Genomic DNA, 17,491 nt, shown 5'->3' on the forward strand with positions numbered 1-17,491 from the left:
AGAAAAGTGAAAGATTTCCATTTCCATGAAATCCTGGAAGAAGCCAAAATAATAGAAGGACTGGGAAGTAGATGTGGTGGTGCTGGGGCCAGAGACAAGGGGCTGAGGCAAAACTGAGTGTCAAGGACACAAGAAAACACCCTGGAATAATGAAACTGTTCTCTCTCAACATTGAAGGGGCGATTACATGGCGTATACAATTATCATAATTATAATCTGTGACTTTTAATGTTAATTGCAGTCAACCTCCAGCAACATGGATTTGAATTGCCTAGGTCCACCTATATGCAGACATTTTTCAATAGTAAATACTGGAGTAATTACTACATGATCCATAGTTGGTTAAATCCACAGATGCTGATATAGAGGCCGAATGTAAATTGTATTTGGAATATTCCCATGTTCAAGAATAACTCTATATCTCAATAAAGTTGATTAAAAATCCTCATTAAGCAGGAAAAATGTTGAATAATATGCAAATCTGGTCAAAACACATGTATATCGAAGACAATTATGGAACTTAGGGTAAAATTCAGCAAGGGTAAACCGCAAATCTCATATACAGAGTTTCATAACTAGAAGATAAAACAGAAGTATTAAGGAACAATGCATAGAACTTTAGGCAATTTATTAACTTGTTTAAATGTGGGAAAAATAATAATACATGTAAAAGGATGTAAAATACTCTAAGGATAGATCCATATTATCATGAATACATTTAATATGATGTATTATTAGTAGTATGCAGGGCAAATTAAGACAAAAGAGCGCAGGGCCAGTGAGAGGTCCTGATGCCACACTGAAGCTGAGTGTAGGGAGGGTGCCGGAGAGGTCCTCAGCGAAGGGCTGCAGAGGGAGGCTTTGGTTGCTTGAGTCTCTCCTCAACACTAATTGGTAGGAATCTTTGGTCATAAACCCTTGAGCCACATTTAATTGGTCCTGAGAGCTTTCTCTTCCAGTTTGCCTCCCTAGGCAGAGGCAAGACAAACACCTGCCCTTGATCTTGGAAACACAAAGTTACTTAAAGGTCAGTTGAACTCAACCCAGAAGTGCAGCCAGTAGGACCCTGGACACTCACTTCACTCAGGACAGGTAACCTCTGTGGTCACTGCTGTGCTTGCTTTGTCTGGAGCCCCTTTCCAAAACATCCACAGATGCTGCTGTGAGCAGACAAGGTGAGTTCCACCCATGAATTGTTAAGAGAACAAATATTTATTTCACACTGAAAACAGTTTTGCCACAGTCCCTGGAACTCGATATGGAGTTATGGCACCATATTCTAAGTGAATTTTACTTCTTCAAGTTTTTCTTTTTAAATGATTGATCAAATATCATGATATGGCAGAAAAGTTTAGTCTTACATTCCATTACATAAAAACATAATATCAATCCTTTTTTTAAAATGACTGATCTGTCTATTCACATGTTATTTTTACCTTTTGTTCAAAACCTGGTTTTCTCACTCATCTGCTTTACCAATAATACTACTTTTGAAATGAAATAAACTTTGAAGAAGCTAACATCCAAGTCCATGACCAGACAAGATTTGTCTCTCATTCAGTCCAGGCCTCCAGAGATAACCCTGAGGAACCTGGCATGTCGGGGGACGTGTTTCTACAATCTTTTCTTAGCCTCTTTGCTTCTATTTTCTATGTTGAAAACTCCATCTGGTCCTGCTTTACTGTGCCCCTTATTCCTGTTTGAAAAACAGTCGCAGTGCTGGTAAATAACTTAAGCTTAAGAACAAAGACCAAAACGCACAAGTTATTCATGTGGTCAGCTGAATGACGGACCTGTGCAGATTGGCACGCCCTTTGCACAGCATGATATGTCCTGTTAAAATAAGAGAAAGGGGAACCTCATGGCCCCAGGGGGTTTATGAGCAGTACTTAGCAGAATATGCATCAGCAAGGAGAACCTAGGCTATGCATAGGCAGCTAATGCCAGACTTTCTCAATGCTAATGATTGTTAAATGCCTAAAGTTCAGAATAAAAGCTTAACCACCTACCAGCTATGTGACTTTTAAAATAATAAAAGATGGAGTTCCCATCGTAGCGCAGTGGTTAACGAATCCAACTAGGAACCATGAGGTTGTGGTTCGATCCCTGCCCTTGCTCAGTAGGTTAACGATCCAGCATTGCTGTGAGTTGTGGTGTAGCTCCCAGTTGCGGCTCGGATCCCGTGTTGCTGCGGCTGTGGTGTAGGCCGGCAGCAACAGCTTCGATTAGACCCCTAGCCTGGGAACCTCCATATGCCATGGGAGCGGCTCTAGAAAAGGCAAAAAGACCAAAAAAAGAACTTTTCAAAATAATAAAAGAACTATATCCTGCATCTACAACCCCCTCCTCACTTGATGTCACCCTAAAGAGCACAATAAAAGCAGTAGGTGTCTTGAGGCTTTGCTCTTGGTCCCTCAGACCTTGAGTCCCCCAGTTCCCACCTTTAACCAAGATAAATGTCCCTGTGTCTTGCTTTATGTTAACTTTTTCTTGTTTCACAGCATTTGTTCTTCAGCCCTCACCTGCTGAGCTGTTCTCAGCAAGTCTGGCACAGACACTCTTTGGGCTGGTGTCTGGCTGTGCCCTGCAGCAGAGTCAGCACTTGCATGACTGGAAGTCACCTAAGTAAAGTGTCTCTGTCCTTTGACCTTAAAGTCAAACAAAAGTCACAGGTGCATGGACATGGGAACAGAGGTTCCAGTTGGAGCTGAGGGCCCCAGGCCAAGACATGACGTGGGCCCAAATGCAGCCACGTTCTGTCTGGATCGCTGCTCCCACAGGTGTGGACATGGGCCCTGAACTTCCCTAATCACTGCCTGTGGGCTGCCATGAGGCTGCTCCAAACCCACACGGAAATACTGCTTCATTTCTAGACATTCAGCACTGTCTCTTGCATGAGGCACCCTTAACAGCTCAACTCTGCCCCTCTCTGGATGGACATCTCAGAGCCTATGCTCTACTGCCCAAGAGCAGCCTGGATGAGTGGGAAGGGCCCTCAGAGGACCCTTTGCCTGCTCCTGTGTATGTGTGTTGGCATGTGGGGAGCACATAATTCATCCTCTCTGGGGGTCAGCTCCTATGGATGAAATAGAGGGTTAAAAATACTTCTTATGCCAGCCTGCAAGAGAAGGGTCAAAATTGTCTCTATTCAGGCCAGCGAAAAGGAAACTGACCAATTATTGACTTTTTCAAAAGGAACAATTCTAATCCTCCCAACTGTGTACATAAAGAATTGCACAGAGAATACATGAATTTCAGCAGATGGATCAACCAGGGCAAGGCAGGCTCACAGGCCAGGTCCAGGCAGGGGCGGGCAGAGTCCACTGAAGTGAGGTCCCCTGTTTATATCCTATATCTGTGATGTAATTTCCACAGTTATACTGGAAAAAAACTGGGGCACACCCCTTAATATGCTACGGGGATGTTTGCCCAACATCGGCAGACTCAACTATTAGCACTTGGTGAGAGAAATCGAAGTTACTATTTTCCCCTCTGCCATTAGCAGATAATCTGAGGGGAATGCTTAGAGATTAGGTAAAAGCCCTGTGTCTGGCCTAACTTTTACTCATCCACCATTTTTAGCAATAACTAATGATGTGTGAGTCCCTTTTCCCCATAATATTCACAAATTATATCTCCTTTAAGGACAAAATTTCCCTTCCTGCAAATTAATTAGTGTAAATACAGATTCATGGGATCTTAGTGGAGTTTAGTCCTTTAGTGTCATTATTCATTTTGTTTCCAAATTGGTTCAGATTTTACCAGCTGGAACCATGCCAGGCAGCTCTGTCTCCTTTTGACATATTGTTTGATATATATTGTTGTCATCATTGTTTGAGTGATTTTTCTACTTTTTGGCACAATAAGGATAGTCAGAGCTCATCTTGTACTTCCCTTGCCCTAGTCTTGGAATCAGCCCTGGCTCCTTCTGCTGGAGACTGACTTATAGGGACAAAGGTTTGGATGCTCATTGCTGGTTGTTTCTCCTTGCTTCACATTTTCTCAGTGGACAGAGGAAGAAAAGGTGTGTTGTGTGTGGGGGGGATTTTATATATATATATATCTCCATGTATGCACTAAAATGTGAGTTTACTTGAGAGTGGTGATGGTTTCATGGGTACGTACATAGGTGAAAACTTCTCAAATTAAACCTGCACAGAGCTGCTTCAAAAACATGAGTCCTTCTGATGTCTCCAATCCTAATGTCCCACCATGTCAGTCGTTCTAGGCTTCCCCTTTCCAGGTGGGCCACTCTGCCCAACACTGGTTCCCATTACAATGGCGAGATTGACCCATTTGCTGAGGCCTGGGACACACAGAAAGCAGGTTCAGGATGGATGTCCTAATGTGTTGTTAAAAGCAAATGTAATAAATAGAATTTAGTCTTCCTCTGCAGTTTTTAAGGCAAATTTCTATAGAATGAAACACATGCATCTACAGGAACAATTTGATGTGTATTGACAAGTGCTTATGCTAAGTAGCCCACTTCTGTCGAATGTAGGAACTTTCCTTCACCCCAGAATTCCTTCCATGCTCCTTCTTGGTGAGCCCTACCTACCCAGGCCCTTGGAGGCAAGCACAAATCTCATTTTTTCTATCATAGATTAGTTTTGCTTCTTCTAGAACTTCACACAAATGGAGTCATATATTTCCTTTGTAACCAGCCTATTTTTCACACTTGTTTTGAGATTCATCACTATTACTGTGTATTTATATCAGTCCTTTCTGTGGCAAATATTCAACTTTATGTATATACCTCAATTTTTTAATCCATTTTCCTGTGGATGTTCCAGATTTGGGCTATTATGAATAAAGATGCTGTGAATATTCTTAATCAAAACTTTTCAGGGACATAGCTTTGGTAGATACCTGGGAATAGAATTACTGAGGCACAGGTCAGTGTATCTTTAGTTTCTAAAAATCTATTTACCAGAGTGGTGTGTAATATTACATCACGCTTAACAATATAAGTTGATTATTCCGTATCCTCACCAGCCTTTATCCATTTTGTAGTTTTTAAAAATGTTTATCTCACTGTGATTTGAATTTGCATTTCTCTAGTAACTAATGTGGTTGAGGACATTTTTTTTGTGCTATTAGACATCCACATGTCTTGTTTAGTGAAGAATCTGTTTAATCTTTCACCAACTTTGTGTTGAGATTCTGACCTTTCGTTTTTCAGTTGTAGGATATTTTTATAGTCTGTGTGGAAGTTCTATAGCAGCTATATATTTCCTTCCAATGTGGCTTCCTCTACCCTTTTCAATAGTGCTTTTTGATAAATAGAAGGTTTTTTATTTTGATGAAGTCCAACCAATCTCTCAATGAATTGTTTATCATTAGAGGTTTTTGTGTTGTGTAAGAAATTTTGCCTAGTCTCAAGTGGCAAAAATATTATCTAAAGCTTACTCATGAAAACTTTATAATTTTACCTTTTCTGCTTAGATGCTTAGGTCTATGATTAATCTTGAATCAATTATTATGTACAATGTAAGGACAGGTAAGGTTTGTTTCTTTCATTTGAAATTCCAGGAGTTCCAACATAATTTGTTGAAAAGACTTCTTTTGCCTTTACACCTTTAGCAACTCATTTAAAAAAGCACTTGACTATATATGTGTAGGTTTATTCTGGGACATTCATTACATTGATTTGCTTCATTGATTTGTCTATCCTAATGCAAAAATTGAACTATTTAGATTAGGTCGTTCAGTGCTGAGGCTAGAAGATGTAAGTCCTTCTTCAAATTTGTTATTTTCAAGACTATTATGGCTAAGTCCCTAGCATTTCCATATAAATTTTAGAATCAGCTTGTCAATTGTTTTTAAAAAGGTTGCTGAGATTATGTCTGAGATTGTGTTAAACCTATCATCACATAAAAGAAAACTGACGTCTTAGTTGATTTTACTCTTCACTCATTGCAAGTATATTTTTCTTTAGTCATTGCACATATTTATAAAATCTGTTTTAAAGTTATCAGCTGATTCCAAAATCAGCTTATAAACTATTACTTTTTGCTTGTGTATGGACCACATTTTCCTGGTTTTCTGTTTGTTTTTAGTAGCGGTTTCTCATATTCTGTGTCATGGATGATGCACTGTAATTATTGTGCATTCTAATGGCTGCCTCTGAAGAGTGTCGTCTTTTGTCCTACCCACTTGGCTGGAATGAAACCCACACTCTTTCTTCCCTATGATGGGCTACAGTTGGAGTCTCTGCTCAGTTCTTTCTGTTTCCCAGATGTTGCTTTCCAATGGATTCCTGGAGTCTTACACACACACACACACACACACACACAGAGCCCACATGTGCATTTCAGGGGCCAGGTTCCTTATATACAGATTTGGGGCAGTACACTCTGTGCTTCAGTCCTTTCCAGATTTCCCACCCCATTTCCAGTCAATTTGGAATCTCTGAAGTACCTGTAAAATTTCACATTTCAGCTTGTCTTTTACCAGACCCACATCTTAATGGGCTCAGATGGAAAAGCCATACAAAGAAATCTCCAGAAAGATTCCTCCTTCCAAAGGCAGAATCCCATCTGACATACGCCTCCTTTTGAATGCCCTTTGGAGCCTTCAAATGGTTGTTTTAACAACGTGGCTAAAGATTATGATTGTTAGCTGCGGAGTGGTCAGTGTGACCACTACTATGCTGTTAGAAGCAGAACCCACACCCCACTTGCATGTTACTCTGTCTTGCCAAATTGACTGTGATGCAAAAGATGGATTTCCTAGATTTCCTCTGGTTAGAGTTTTTGTTGGGACTTTGATTTCGCAAATGAGAGGCACTGCTGTGAGATGGTGGTGATGAGGTGTAAGCATCTTTCCATTTCTGTGACAGCAAGTGCACAGTCAGACAGATGAACGTCTGCATGGGCAGGAGTTGGCATATATCATAGTCTGTGCTCGAGGGCTGGAAGAAGAATTTCCAGACTCGTATTGCGGTTAAAAGAATGGAGAGTTTATTGAGCATGACAAGGTGAAGAGAAGGTAAAATTTATTGAAGTAAGAGATGCTGCAAGTGTAGCAGAATGACTTGATGATCAGGGAGAGCCACCCTGAAGAGAAAGAGTTTGAGAAGAGAGATGCTGCAAGCACAGTGGGATGACTTCCTGATAATCAGGGAAAGCCAACCATGAGGGCATAACCCAGGGAGAGGAGAGGTCTCACGGTACCCCTGCTGACCTGCCGACTGGTTGGGGGAAGACGGGTCTTATGATACACTTGTTGGTTGAGGGTGTATAAGGTCCCTATAGAGGTGGGGAGAAGAATGGGCCACATACCTCTCCTGGTGGGGGGTAGGAAGGGGTAGGCCAGGTTGCTCAAAGGTGGAGGAGGGGCGTTACAGTGACATGGGTAGGCGGTGATAAGGGTCTGCTCATTCTTGTCTTGGCCAGAGGCTTTGAGTTCAGTCTCCCTGAAGGGGCCTTGAAGTCCAGCAGTCCTCACACCTTCAGCTTGGGAGACAGCCCTGTGAGAATGGCAACAATGTAGCAGCAGTAGTAGCAGCAGCAGCAGCAGAATGCTGACTTCTAAAATGAAGACACCATGGTGTGGTTGCCAGACGGTGCTCAGGATCCACTGAGCACCACTTCTCCACCAGCTCTGAGGATTTTGTGGCCCTCTGATGGCTTTGGTTTAAATGCTTAAATTCCTGACTAGTCAGGATGGCATTTGGGGTCAGTGAAGAGCCCAGTCTGGTGATGAAAGTAACTCATTCATTTAGCATTTGAAACTCGATTGAGATAGAAGGGAAAACAGGCCATGGTTCCTACTGTGGAAAAGCCTTTAGAGAAGAGTCAGTGTACGGAGGGATAGTGAAGACTTCGAGGGCTGTGATGGAAACTAAACAGCACATGCCTTTGTGAGGAAAGTGGAGAGGTCGTGAGGATGGGAAAGACTTCCCTATGTAGGTCCTGCTGTGAAACACCTTGAAGGGTGAGGGCCCCTTCAGCCTTGGGCAGTGGATGAGGAGGGCATTTCCAGTGAGGGAGCCATGTGAAGAGCTGGCAACTCCAGGGATTGCCAGTGAGGGACTGGCGTTGGTACCGACGACTCAGTGAGAAACCCTGCAAGAGGGGCCTCGAGGCTGTCTCAGGAGGTAAGGAGCCTCCAACTTACCTGAGGTCTCTGGTGAGTCTCAGTGATCTTCAAGGAAGGGAATAAAATGCCAGGATCAGGTCTTCTTCTTAGGGCATCACCATGGCCTCAGTGGGGAACATACGGGAGGGTTGAAGGGAGAAACTGTCCATCCAGGAAGTGACAAAAAGCTTGAGGTAAATACATAGCTGAGGACGGGAGGTGGGAGTGTCTGTGAGCACCGTGCAAGATTTGCCCACACGCCTTGGGGACCAGCGGATGAGGGGTAAGGAGACCATCACTGGCTCACAGAACAAGTATATTCTCAGATCCTCCTATGACCAGGAGCTGAAGCTTGATGTAGGCCAGGTGAGGTTCTGCTGCCACAAAGCCTATATCTTGGACTTCGGGTGGCCAAGTGACTGGGAGGTGGGTAAGTTACCTTGTGCTGATGTAAAACACACAAGATGAACAGAGTTCAGGTTTGTGTTGAATTTGAAAGGCCTGCAGTTCAAGTCAGAACCTGGGGTTTGCAGGTCTGGGATATAGGGGAGCTCTTCTGGAGTTGTGGATATCAGAACCAGCAACAGGAGCAACTCTAGAGGGCAGGGTGCACAGGTTCAGAAAAGAGGCCCAAAGGCCAGCCAAGAGGAATTACTCACATCAAAGGGGAGAGGAGAAGGGGGCTCACCCAGAACAGCTGAAAAGGAGCCCTGTGTCCACCAGAAAGGTGGGGGCGGGAAGAGGAAGCACCTGAGGTTGGGGAGGGGCACAGTCATGTCGCCATTATAACTGGAGCAAGTTCCACATGACTCACCTATGAGGGGGGTGAGGATGGGGCCCCGGGCCTCACAGAGCACAAATCTAGAGGACAAAATTTCTCAAGGTGGTAAATAAAAGGAGAAGTAAATGAAGGATATGTGGCCTTCAGAAGAGTATCAGGGTGGAGTTTAAGGAACAAATAGGCTCCCAGGTCACACCCGCCCCCGCTTCCAAGAGCAGGTTGCAACGATGGTCTCCTGGGAGGGGTCTGACGCCAACCTCTTGTGATCTCTTGTCAGAAGGCTGTGGGCACATGGAGTGGGGCCTGGGGGCTGCTCCCAGCCAGGTGGCAAGGTCCAACCAGACGGTGGTGACAGAGTTCGTGCTTCAGGGCTTCTCAGAGCACCCTGAGCTGTGGCTGCCCCTTTTGGGCTGCTTCTCCTTCCTCTACACTGTGGCTCTCATGGGCAATGCCGTGATCATCGCTGTGGTCAGCTACAGCGCCAGCCTCCGCAGCCCCATGTACTTTTTCCTGTGCAATCTGGCCATCATGGACATTATTTGCACCTCGTCGGTGCTGCCCAAGGTGCTGGCAGGCCTGGCCTCCGAGAAAAACACCATCTCCTTCCCAGGGTGCATGGCCCAGCTCTTCTTCCTCCTCTGGTCCCTATCTTCCGAGCTGCTGCTGCTGACGGTCATGGCCTATGACCGCTACGAGGCCATCTGCCACCCGTTGCACTACGGCTCCAAGATGAGCCCTCTGCTGTGCAGATCACTGGCCCTGGGCGTGTGGGTTGTCTGTGCCCTCAATGCTTCGGTGCACACCGGGCTGATGATGCGGCTCTCCTTCTGCGGCTCCAACATCGTCACACACTTCTTCTGCGAGATCCCCCCACTCCTGCTGCTCTCTTGCAGCCCCACACTGATGAACAGCATAATGACTGTCTTAGCGGATGCCTTCTATGGAGTCATAAACTTCGTGCTTACCCTGGCGTCTTACTGCTGCATCATTGCCAGCATCCTGCGCATGCGCTCGGCCTCAGGCAGGCAGCGAGCGTTCTCCACCTGCTCCTCCCACCTCCTGGTGGTTTCCGTGTATTACTCTGCAGTATTCTGTGCCTACATCAGCCCAGCCTCCAGTTATGGCCCCGAGAGAAGCAAAGTGTCTGGTGTGCTCTACACGACTCTGAGCCCCACCCTGAACCCCATCATCTACTCTCTGAGGAACACGGAGGTCAAACACGCCCTAAAGAGACTCATCCTCCTTTCCAGACGTTAATGGTCACGTGCAAGCCCTTCTCCATCTGGGATGCCTCGGCTGCCTCCCTGAGACCAGCCTGGAGAAGGGGGAGCTAGCTGCGGCTGTGGTGCACACGGAAAGGCATCAGCTGCAGGACCAAGTCCCCAGGTCCCGGGAAGTGCTCTTCTTGCGTCCAGGTAAAGGTCTTACCACCCCTGGGTAACTCCCATGATCCTGACCCTGAACTGCTTCAAAGCTCTTCTCAACCCAGCTCCTCCTTAGCTGTCCCAAGCTGCCATGCATCATTAGCTCCAGCTGAAAGGTCCACTGGCTGTATCTGTCTCACTGTCCCCACAAACCACATTCACCTTCTGTGGTCTGTGCATACACCTCAGTACATGGTCAGGTCCTGAACTTCAAGCCAGCTGACCTGCCACCTCCCTCATCTTCCTTCATCTCCCCCCCTCCCCAGAGAGCCCTACTCTCTGCCTCCAACTGCTTACTTGATGTCACATTGCCTGTCCCCTCATCTACCTGGAACTTACACAACCTGTCCCTCCTTCTGCCTGGGCCTCATGGGGCCCATCCCCCATTCTCTATGGCCTCAGGGGCCTGTCACCTGTTCCACCTGACCACTCACAGCCTGACTCCATTGTACCTTGGCCTCATATGACTTGACCCCTATTCTACCTGGCCTATTCAACCTTCCCCCTATTCTTCTTCGAACTTAAAATCCATGTAGTAACTGTTTCTTTGACCACATCTTTGTTCTTGTTCTTGGTGTTTCACAGATGAATGATGGGCTCTTTCAGATAAGTACATTCAATCAAATAAAATTTCCTTCAGAGAATGTAGGGAGGTTGATGTTTCATTCCCAGTGTTTGTTTTATACTAATCCTTTTACTGTTTAGGCAACAGTCAGTAAGTCCTAAAGTGGTCAGTTATCATGAAAAAAGCAAACAAAAAATGAAAAGTGTCATTATGCAGCTTGGAGTTAAAATTCTGTTACTCATGTCAACAACAACAAAGTTGAAGGTTTGTGAGGCCAAAGGCAAATTCCCAAGAGAATTGGAAGCTGGTCCCCAGGCATGGGATGCACCCCCTCAGCCCAGGGAAGATTGGAATCCTTTGCCCTGGAGGGAGCAGAGCAGACATGAGGTGGAGAGTCACTTAGCAGGGCTCATGCCCTGCCTGCTGCACCACATTCCAGGGACATGATGGGGAGAGGCCCGTGTTTCCCCCCAGAAAAGGGCTGCCCATGCTGTCAGCCCTACCTTGAACCTCCTCTTCTCAACAGTAGAAGTGACTGCAACATGGCTTTCCATAGGTTAGACTTAGCAATGAAGAAACTTAGCATTTTCTAAGAAGGGTGTGAAAAAATAACAGAGAAGGTGGTGGGAACAAAGAGGCCTTGTTCCCAAGTTGAGGAGACTCACCTGCAAGTGTCCAGCTGAGACCAGCTGAGAAGGGATGCTGGCACCTGGGACCCATACTTGGCACTGCAGAAACACCTGGGAGAAAGGGAAACAGACCTGACCAGGATTAAGCTAAGTGAATCCCATATAGAAATAGGGTTTCATGATGGAGAAAAGGATCATGTTGATTCAGGTCAAAATACTGTATATGCTGCATTGATATTGATTGCCACAACGGTATTTTATACTCTCCAATTACTGCCTCTTCCACCCCCTTTTCCAAAGACTCCCTCCCAGGAAGTAGATTGGAGGAGGGCCCTTGTCCTCTACCAGAGCCCAGCAGACCGGGGCACTTCCCACTTTGCAAGGTCCCTCCAGCACCACAGAAATAGAAGTCCTTAGGGCCCACCCTCTTCACTGCTCTGGACAGATAGCATATTTAATGAACTTTGGTTTTATCATTCAGCTTGCAGCCAATTGAAACTCTTCCCAGTTACACTGCTGGAGGCTCCCCGAGCCTAGGATACTCTTGGGCATGGTGAGCAGAATGGCCCATCTCTACCAGCATGTTGGTTGCCTGGGTTCTCACTATCTAGTTCAGAATATTAAGAAAGGTTAATACATATGAAATCTGGAGAGTTTCTGATCTGAATTAATTTTTAAGAAACTACCTACTTGGTGGTCCCTGTTTATTATAAAGAATGTAATTCCCAAGCAAAATAGCAATAGCAGTGTTTCAGTATTTATTTTGAAAATATCAAAATGAAAGTACTAATATCTTAATATTTTAAGTTCTAAATTCATGGAACTTTTAAAAAATTGGTCATACTAAATGTTTCATGCAATTTAAATATAAAAATTATAAAAATTACATGTGATTTCAAAGTGTTGATTTATAAAGATACAACTCAGCTCTTCTTTGTCACCTTAATTCAAATTATTTAAGTGCATAAACATGAAGTATTATACAAAAAGTAAGAAAATATAAAACAAAACAAATATATGAACTATCAATCATCAATACCATCATCCATATCATCCCCATCACCCCATCCCCATCATCCTCGTCATTATCACGTCACCACCGCCACCATCATGTTCACCATCACCATCATCCCATCACTATCCCCATCACCCCATCCCATCATCCTCGTCATTATACCATCACCACCACCGCCACCATCATGTTCACCATCACCGTCATCTTCACCATCACCATCATCCCCATCCCCATCACCATCATCCCCATCATCCTCGTCATTATACCATTGCCACCACCATCACCGTCATCTTCACCATCACCATCCCCATCACTATCACCATCACCCCATCCCCATCATCCTCATCATTATCACGTCACCACCGCCACCATCATCTTCACCATCACCATCCCCATCACTATCACCATCACCCCATCCCCATCATCCTCATCATTATCACGTCACCACCGCCACCATCATCTTCACCATCACCATCCCCATCACTATCACCATCACCCCATCCCCATCATCCTCATCATTATCACGTCACCACCGCCACCATCATCTTCACCATCACCATCCCCATCACTATCACCATCACCCCATCCCCATCATCCTCGTCATTATACCATTGCCACCACCATCACCGTCATCTTCACCATCACCCCATCCCCATCACTATCACCATCACCCCATCCCCATCATCCTCGTCATTATACCATTGCCACCACCATCACCGTCATCTTCACCATCACCATCCCCATCACTATCACCATCACCCCATCCCCATCATCATTATACCATTGCCACCACCATCACCGTCATCTTCACCATCACCATCCCCATCACTATCACCATCACCCCATCCCCATCATCCTCATCATTATCACGTCACCACCGCCACCATCATCTTCACCATCACCATCCCCATCACTATCACCATCACCCCATCCCCATCATCCTCATCATTATCACGTCACCACCGCCACCATCATCTTCACCATCACCATCCCCATCACTATCACCATCACCCCATCCCCATCATCCTCATCACTATCACCATCACCCCATCCCCATCATCATTATACCATCACCATCCCCATCACTATCACCATCACCCCATCCCCATCATCATTATACCATTGCCACCACCATCACCGTCATCTTCACCATCACCCCATCCCCATCACTATCACCATCACCCCATCCCCATCATCCTCGTCATTATACCATTGCCACCACCATCACCATCATCTTCACCATCACCACCACCATCATCAACTTCATCATTTTCATTGTCATCATCACTATCCTCACCATCATATTTAACATAATTGTCATCGTCACTGTTATCATCAGTTATAACAAAGAAAGTAATGACTTAAGTGTGCCCTGTTCTTCATTTTCCACTTAGACTGAGATGAACTTTGCAACTGTTTCCATTTCTTAGCCACACTCATTCTTCATGCTTGTTTTTATTCTCTGGACCTATTGCTCCTCCTTCTGCTTTTCTTTCATTACAGTCTCTCCCACTGTACCTTCCTTTTGTCTTTTCCATTTACTTTGAGCCATTCTTACATCCCTGGCAGGTGTCATCTATGAGGCAGTGCTCTTCACCCTGACTGTGCATTGCTTCTCCTTCATGCCCCCATACCCAGAGATTCTAGTGCAGTTGGTTTAGGGGGTTCTGGAATCAGTATTTTTTGAAAGCTCTCTAGGTGACTCTGATGTGCAGCTAAGATTGAAAGCACTGTGTTTAAACAAATTTAATTGCAACTGTGTGTAGATAAGTGCTGGACAACTCTATTCAGTAAATTTAAAAATGCATTGAAACACTGTGTACACTAGGGGTCTCCATCCCCTTGCTGCTTAGCCAGGGAGCCCTCAACTGCAGCTGAAGTGTTCTCCCAGACCATACTTAAAAGTAAGGAAGGCTGGAGACCTTTGGGCCTGAACGTTTATTCTCTGCACTTTTAATGTAAAGCTATATTAATTCAGATGATACTTTCTCATAAATAAGCACTTTTAAAACAAAACTGTGCCAACATGGATGACTTTTCATTAAAACACATTTCATATGGTCTAATATTTGGCCAATTTCCTGTATAAAATAGCTAATATTTTTCCATTTGTTTACACAAATGGTCTTCCTCTATGTTGGTTTCTCCATTTAAATATACAATGAAGATCTGATTCATCAACTAGTTTTTTTGCTCATGTCCATTATTAACCTCATCACTTCTGCCAGTGTGAGTTTTCCTTCTTGGCCAATATTTCTCCCAATCCTATCTTTACATTTCCATCATTTCTTAGCTGATTCATGAGAAAACTGGAAGCCATTTTGTGAGCCATAAATGGAGGAGAGAAGATGGGTTTCTGGCAAGTTGGGTCAGCAGAGGACACACTTCTGGATAACAGGCAGCACTGCAGTGACAAGTTCATTACCCCACGTTTCCCTGGATGGTTACCTCTGTCTAGATTTTGAAGGGGTGTGAAATCTAAAGAAGATCATGTATTGTTAGACTGGCCCATAGTTTCTTGTGAGGCATGTAGCTCCCATTCCAAAATCTCCCATTCCTGAGTTAGGAAACAACAGACCCACCAGCAACCCTTTGGTCTCACAAGTTACCGTCAGCCCAGCTGGCCTTTAATACCTTCGACAGGAAGCCAGACCCATGTCAAGCAAGATAGAGTGTGAGGCACAAGGGGTTATCAGACAAACTAGCTTCAATGCACCTGGCCAAATAGTCTCAAAATGTTTACAATAAAAACTGATAGGCCCGCTGGAAGAAATCTGAAGGTTTTAATAGTCCTCTGTCCATCTGAGGTCAAGCACACAAACAAATGTTTTTAAAAGCAAGAAAGACATTTGAATAACCTCACCATCATAGAACATGCAACTATTCAAGCACTAGTGGAACATTTACATAAAGGGGCCTCAACTGGGCTGGTGCTTCTGAGATTATGTGTAGTAAAGAGTTGATTTATTGCATAGTTAAAAAAAATTTTCCTATCTGTTATGGGCCAATATTTTTAAAAACGTGGTAAAAGTGACTTAACTAGAAGAAAGGTCAAGTGCTTGGAAAGCACAGCAATGTCAAAGTTTGTATGTGTTTCTGCTTCTTCTCAGTTTCTGTCCTGGTCTCAGTACAGACAGCAGCAGTCTGTGCACCACACTTAATTGCACTGTACAAGCTATGCGACCTGTGAGATTAATATCTATATGGGAAAATCAAATTTTATCCTTAGCCTGTGATACACAGAAATCAGTTCCACATGGATTTAAGATGTAAAAGTGAAAGTTAAAACTTTACAAATGGGGTACTAATTTTCTCATCTTTTGGGGTAAGGACAGACTTTTAAACCCCCAGAAGTGCTAACCCCCAAATAAAAGACTGATAATTTTAAAGTATGTGTTTATCAAAGAAAAACTGCCACAGATAGTGCGAAAAGGTAGCCAGAAGAGAGGAAAAATCATTGTGCTATATTGAAGTGGAGAAAAAGATCATTAACTAGAATACAGAAAGCATTCCTAGAAATAGTAAGAGAAGGACAGAATCCACAAGAAAAGAGTAAGTACATGAGCAGGCCTTTTACAGAAGAGGATCCAAGTTTGACAAATAAATATATATCAAGAGATTCTACACTTCACTCATGATCAGAGAAATGAAAGTTGGAATCAGAATTAAACACCATTCTATGCCCACCAGATGGCAAACATTAAGAAATCCATTAGTGGAGCTCCCGTCATGGCTCAGCAGAAATGAATCTGACTAGTATCCATGAGGATTCAGTTTCAATCCCTGGCCTCACTCGGTGGATTAAGGATCCAGCATTGCCACGAGCTCTGGTGTAGGTCACAGACACAGCTGGGATCTGGTGTTGCTGTGGCTGTGGCATAGGCCAGCAGCTACAGCTCCGGTTTGATTTCTAGCCTGGGAAGGTCCATATGCCGCATGTGCAGCCCTAAAAAGACAAGGAAGGAAGGAAGAAATCTATTAGTGCTAAGTGTTGTCAATGGACAGGACCACCTGGGCACACTGCTCAAGGTCAAGGGGTTCAAACACCTAAGACCTTAAATGGTATCATGTGTCACAGACGCAGGTTGAGGCAGTTGGAAGGGGAGGTTGCAGTTCTGGGCTCAGCAGTGGATTGCTTGGTGTTCATAATGTTATTGTACCCTAATTTACAGAAGGAATTCCTTATACAGTCTTCTCAGTGTACCAAGTGCGACATTGAAGATACTGAGGGCCAAAGCTGCTCGAGGCTGTTTTTCCTTCACTTCTCTTCTGGTCCCTCTGGTGAGTCCCACAGCAGCTGGTCCTCCCTCTAGGTCCATCTGTATTCTACAGGCATCATTGTCCTTTGTGGGACCCGTCCATTTCTAAGCCCCACCACCATCACCACCACCACCGCGGAGTCGTGGTAAGCTGAAGCCGCTCACGGGGGATTCTCCCACACAGGGGGGCTAACACTTTTGGAGGTGGGGGAACAGTGTTGCCTGCTCCCAGAATCTTGAACAGCAGCCCCAAGATAAAGGCAGAGCTCGCGGAGAGATAAGAGGACACATGCATGAAATCCCCGGTCCCTTTGATGTGAAACACTTTGTTCCTGGGCCAAGCTGACTGTCCCTTTGGACACTGGGAAGTTGTGTGTTCTCTGCTATTGTTTACTTGGGAGAGATTTTTGGCTTTTATCAAGGTCATCCTTTTTGGCCCAGAGTGCATTAAATGTTACACACAAACCTGCCTAGGTTTCTATCTGGGTGTTCTCAACCTTTTACTATATAGAGTATGAGGGGATTTCCAGCAGAGCATTCTTAAATCAACCCTCCATCCGCAAAACAGCCCCAAATGGATTGTACACTTGAGAAAAAGCCTCAAAGTTAAGTCTTTGTGACCTCAGATTAGGCAATGATTTCTTAGATACAAACCAAAGCAAAAATGACAATGGAAAAAAACAGATCAATTGGACTTCATCAAAATTTGAACCGTGTGTGCTTCAGGGAATATCAC

The 17,491-nt window shown here is 44.6% G+C and overlaps 1 protein-coding gene across 1 annotated transcript; it reads left to right on the forward strand.

Moving 5' to 3' along the window:
• Positions 9,155–10,120, forward strand: LOC100154185 (olfactory receptor 13A1-like). Its single transcript, XM_021073735.1, has one exon. The coding sequence runs from the start codon at positions 9,155–9,157 to the stop codon at positions 10,118–10,120; it is 966 nt and encodes a 321-aa protein (XP_020929394.1).

Source organism: Sus scrofa, chromosome 14 (genome assembly GCF_000003025.6).
Source record: "Sus scrofa isolate TJ Tabasco breed Duroc chromosome 14, Sscrofa11.1, whole genome shotgun sequence".
Taxonomy (NCBI): Eukaryota; Metazoa; Chordata; class Mammalia; order Artiodactyla; family Suidae; genus Sus; species Sus scrofa.

What these genes read in the sequence shown, in the direction of transcription:
- LOC100154185 (XM_021073735.1), top strand. Translation starts at nt 9,155, where the DNA reads ATGGAGTGGGGCCTGGGGGCTGCTCCCAGCCAGGTGGCAAGGTCCAAC.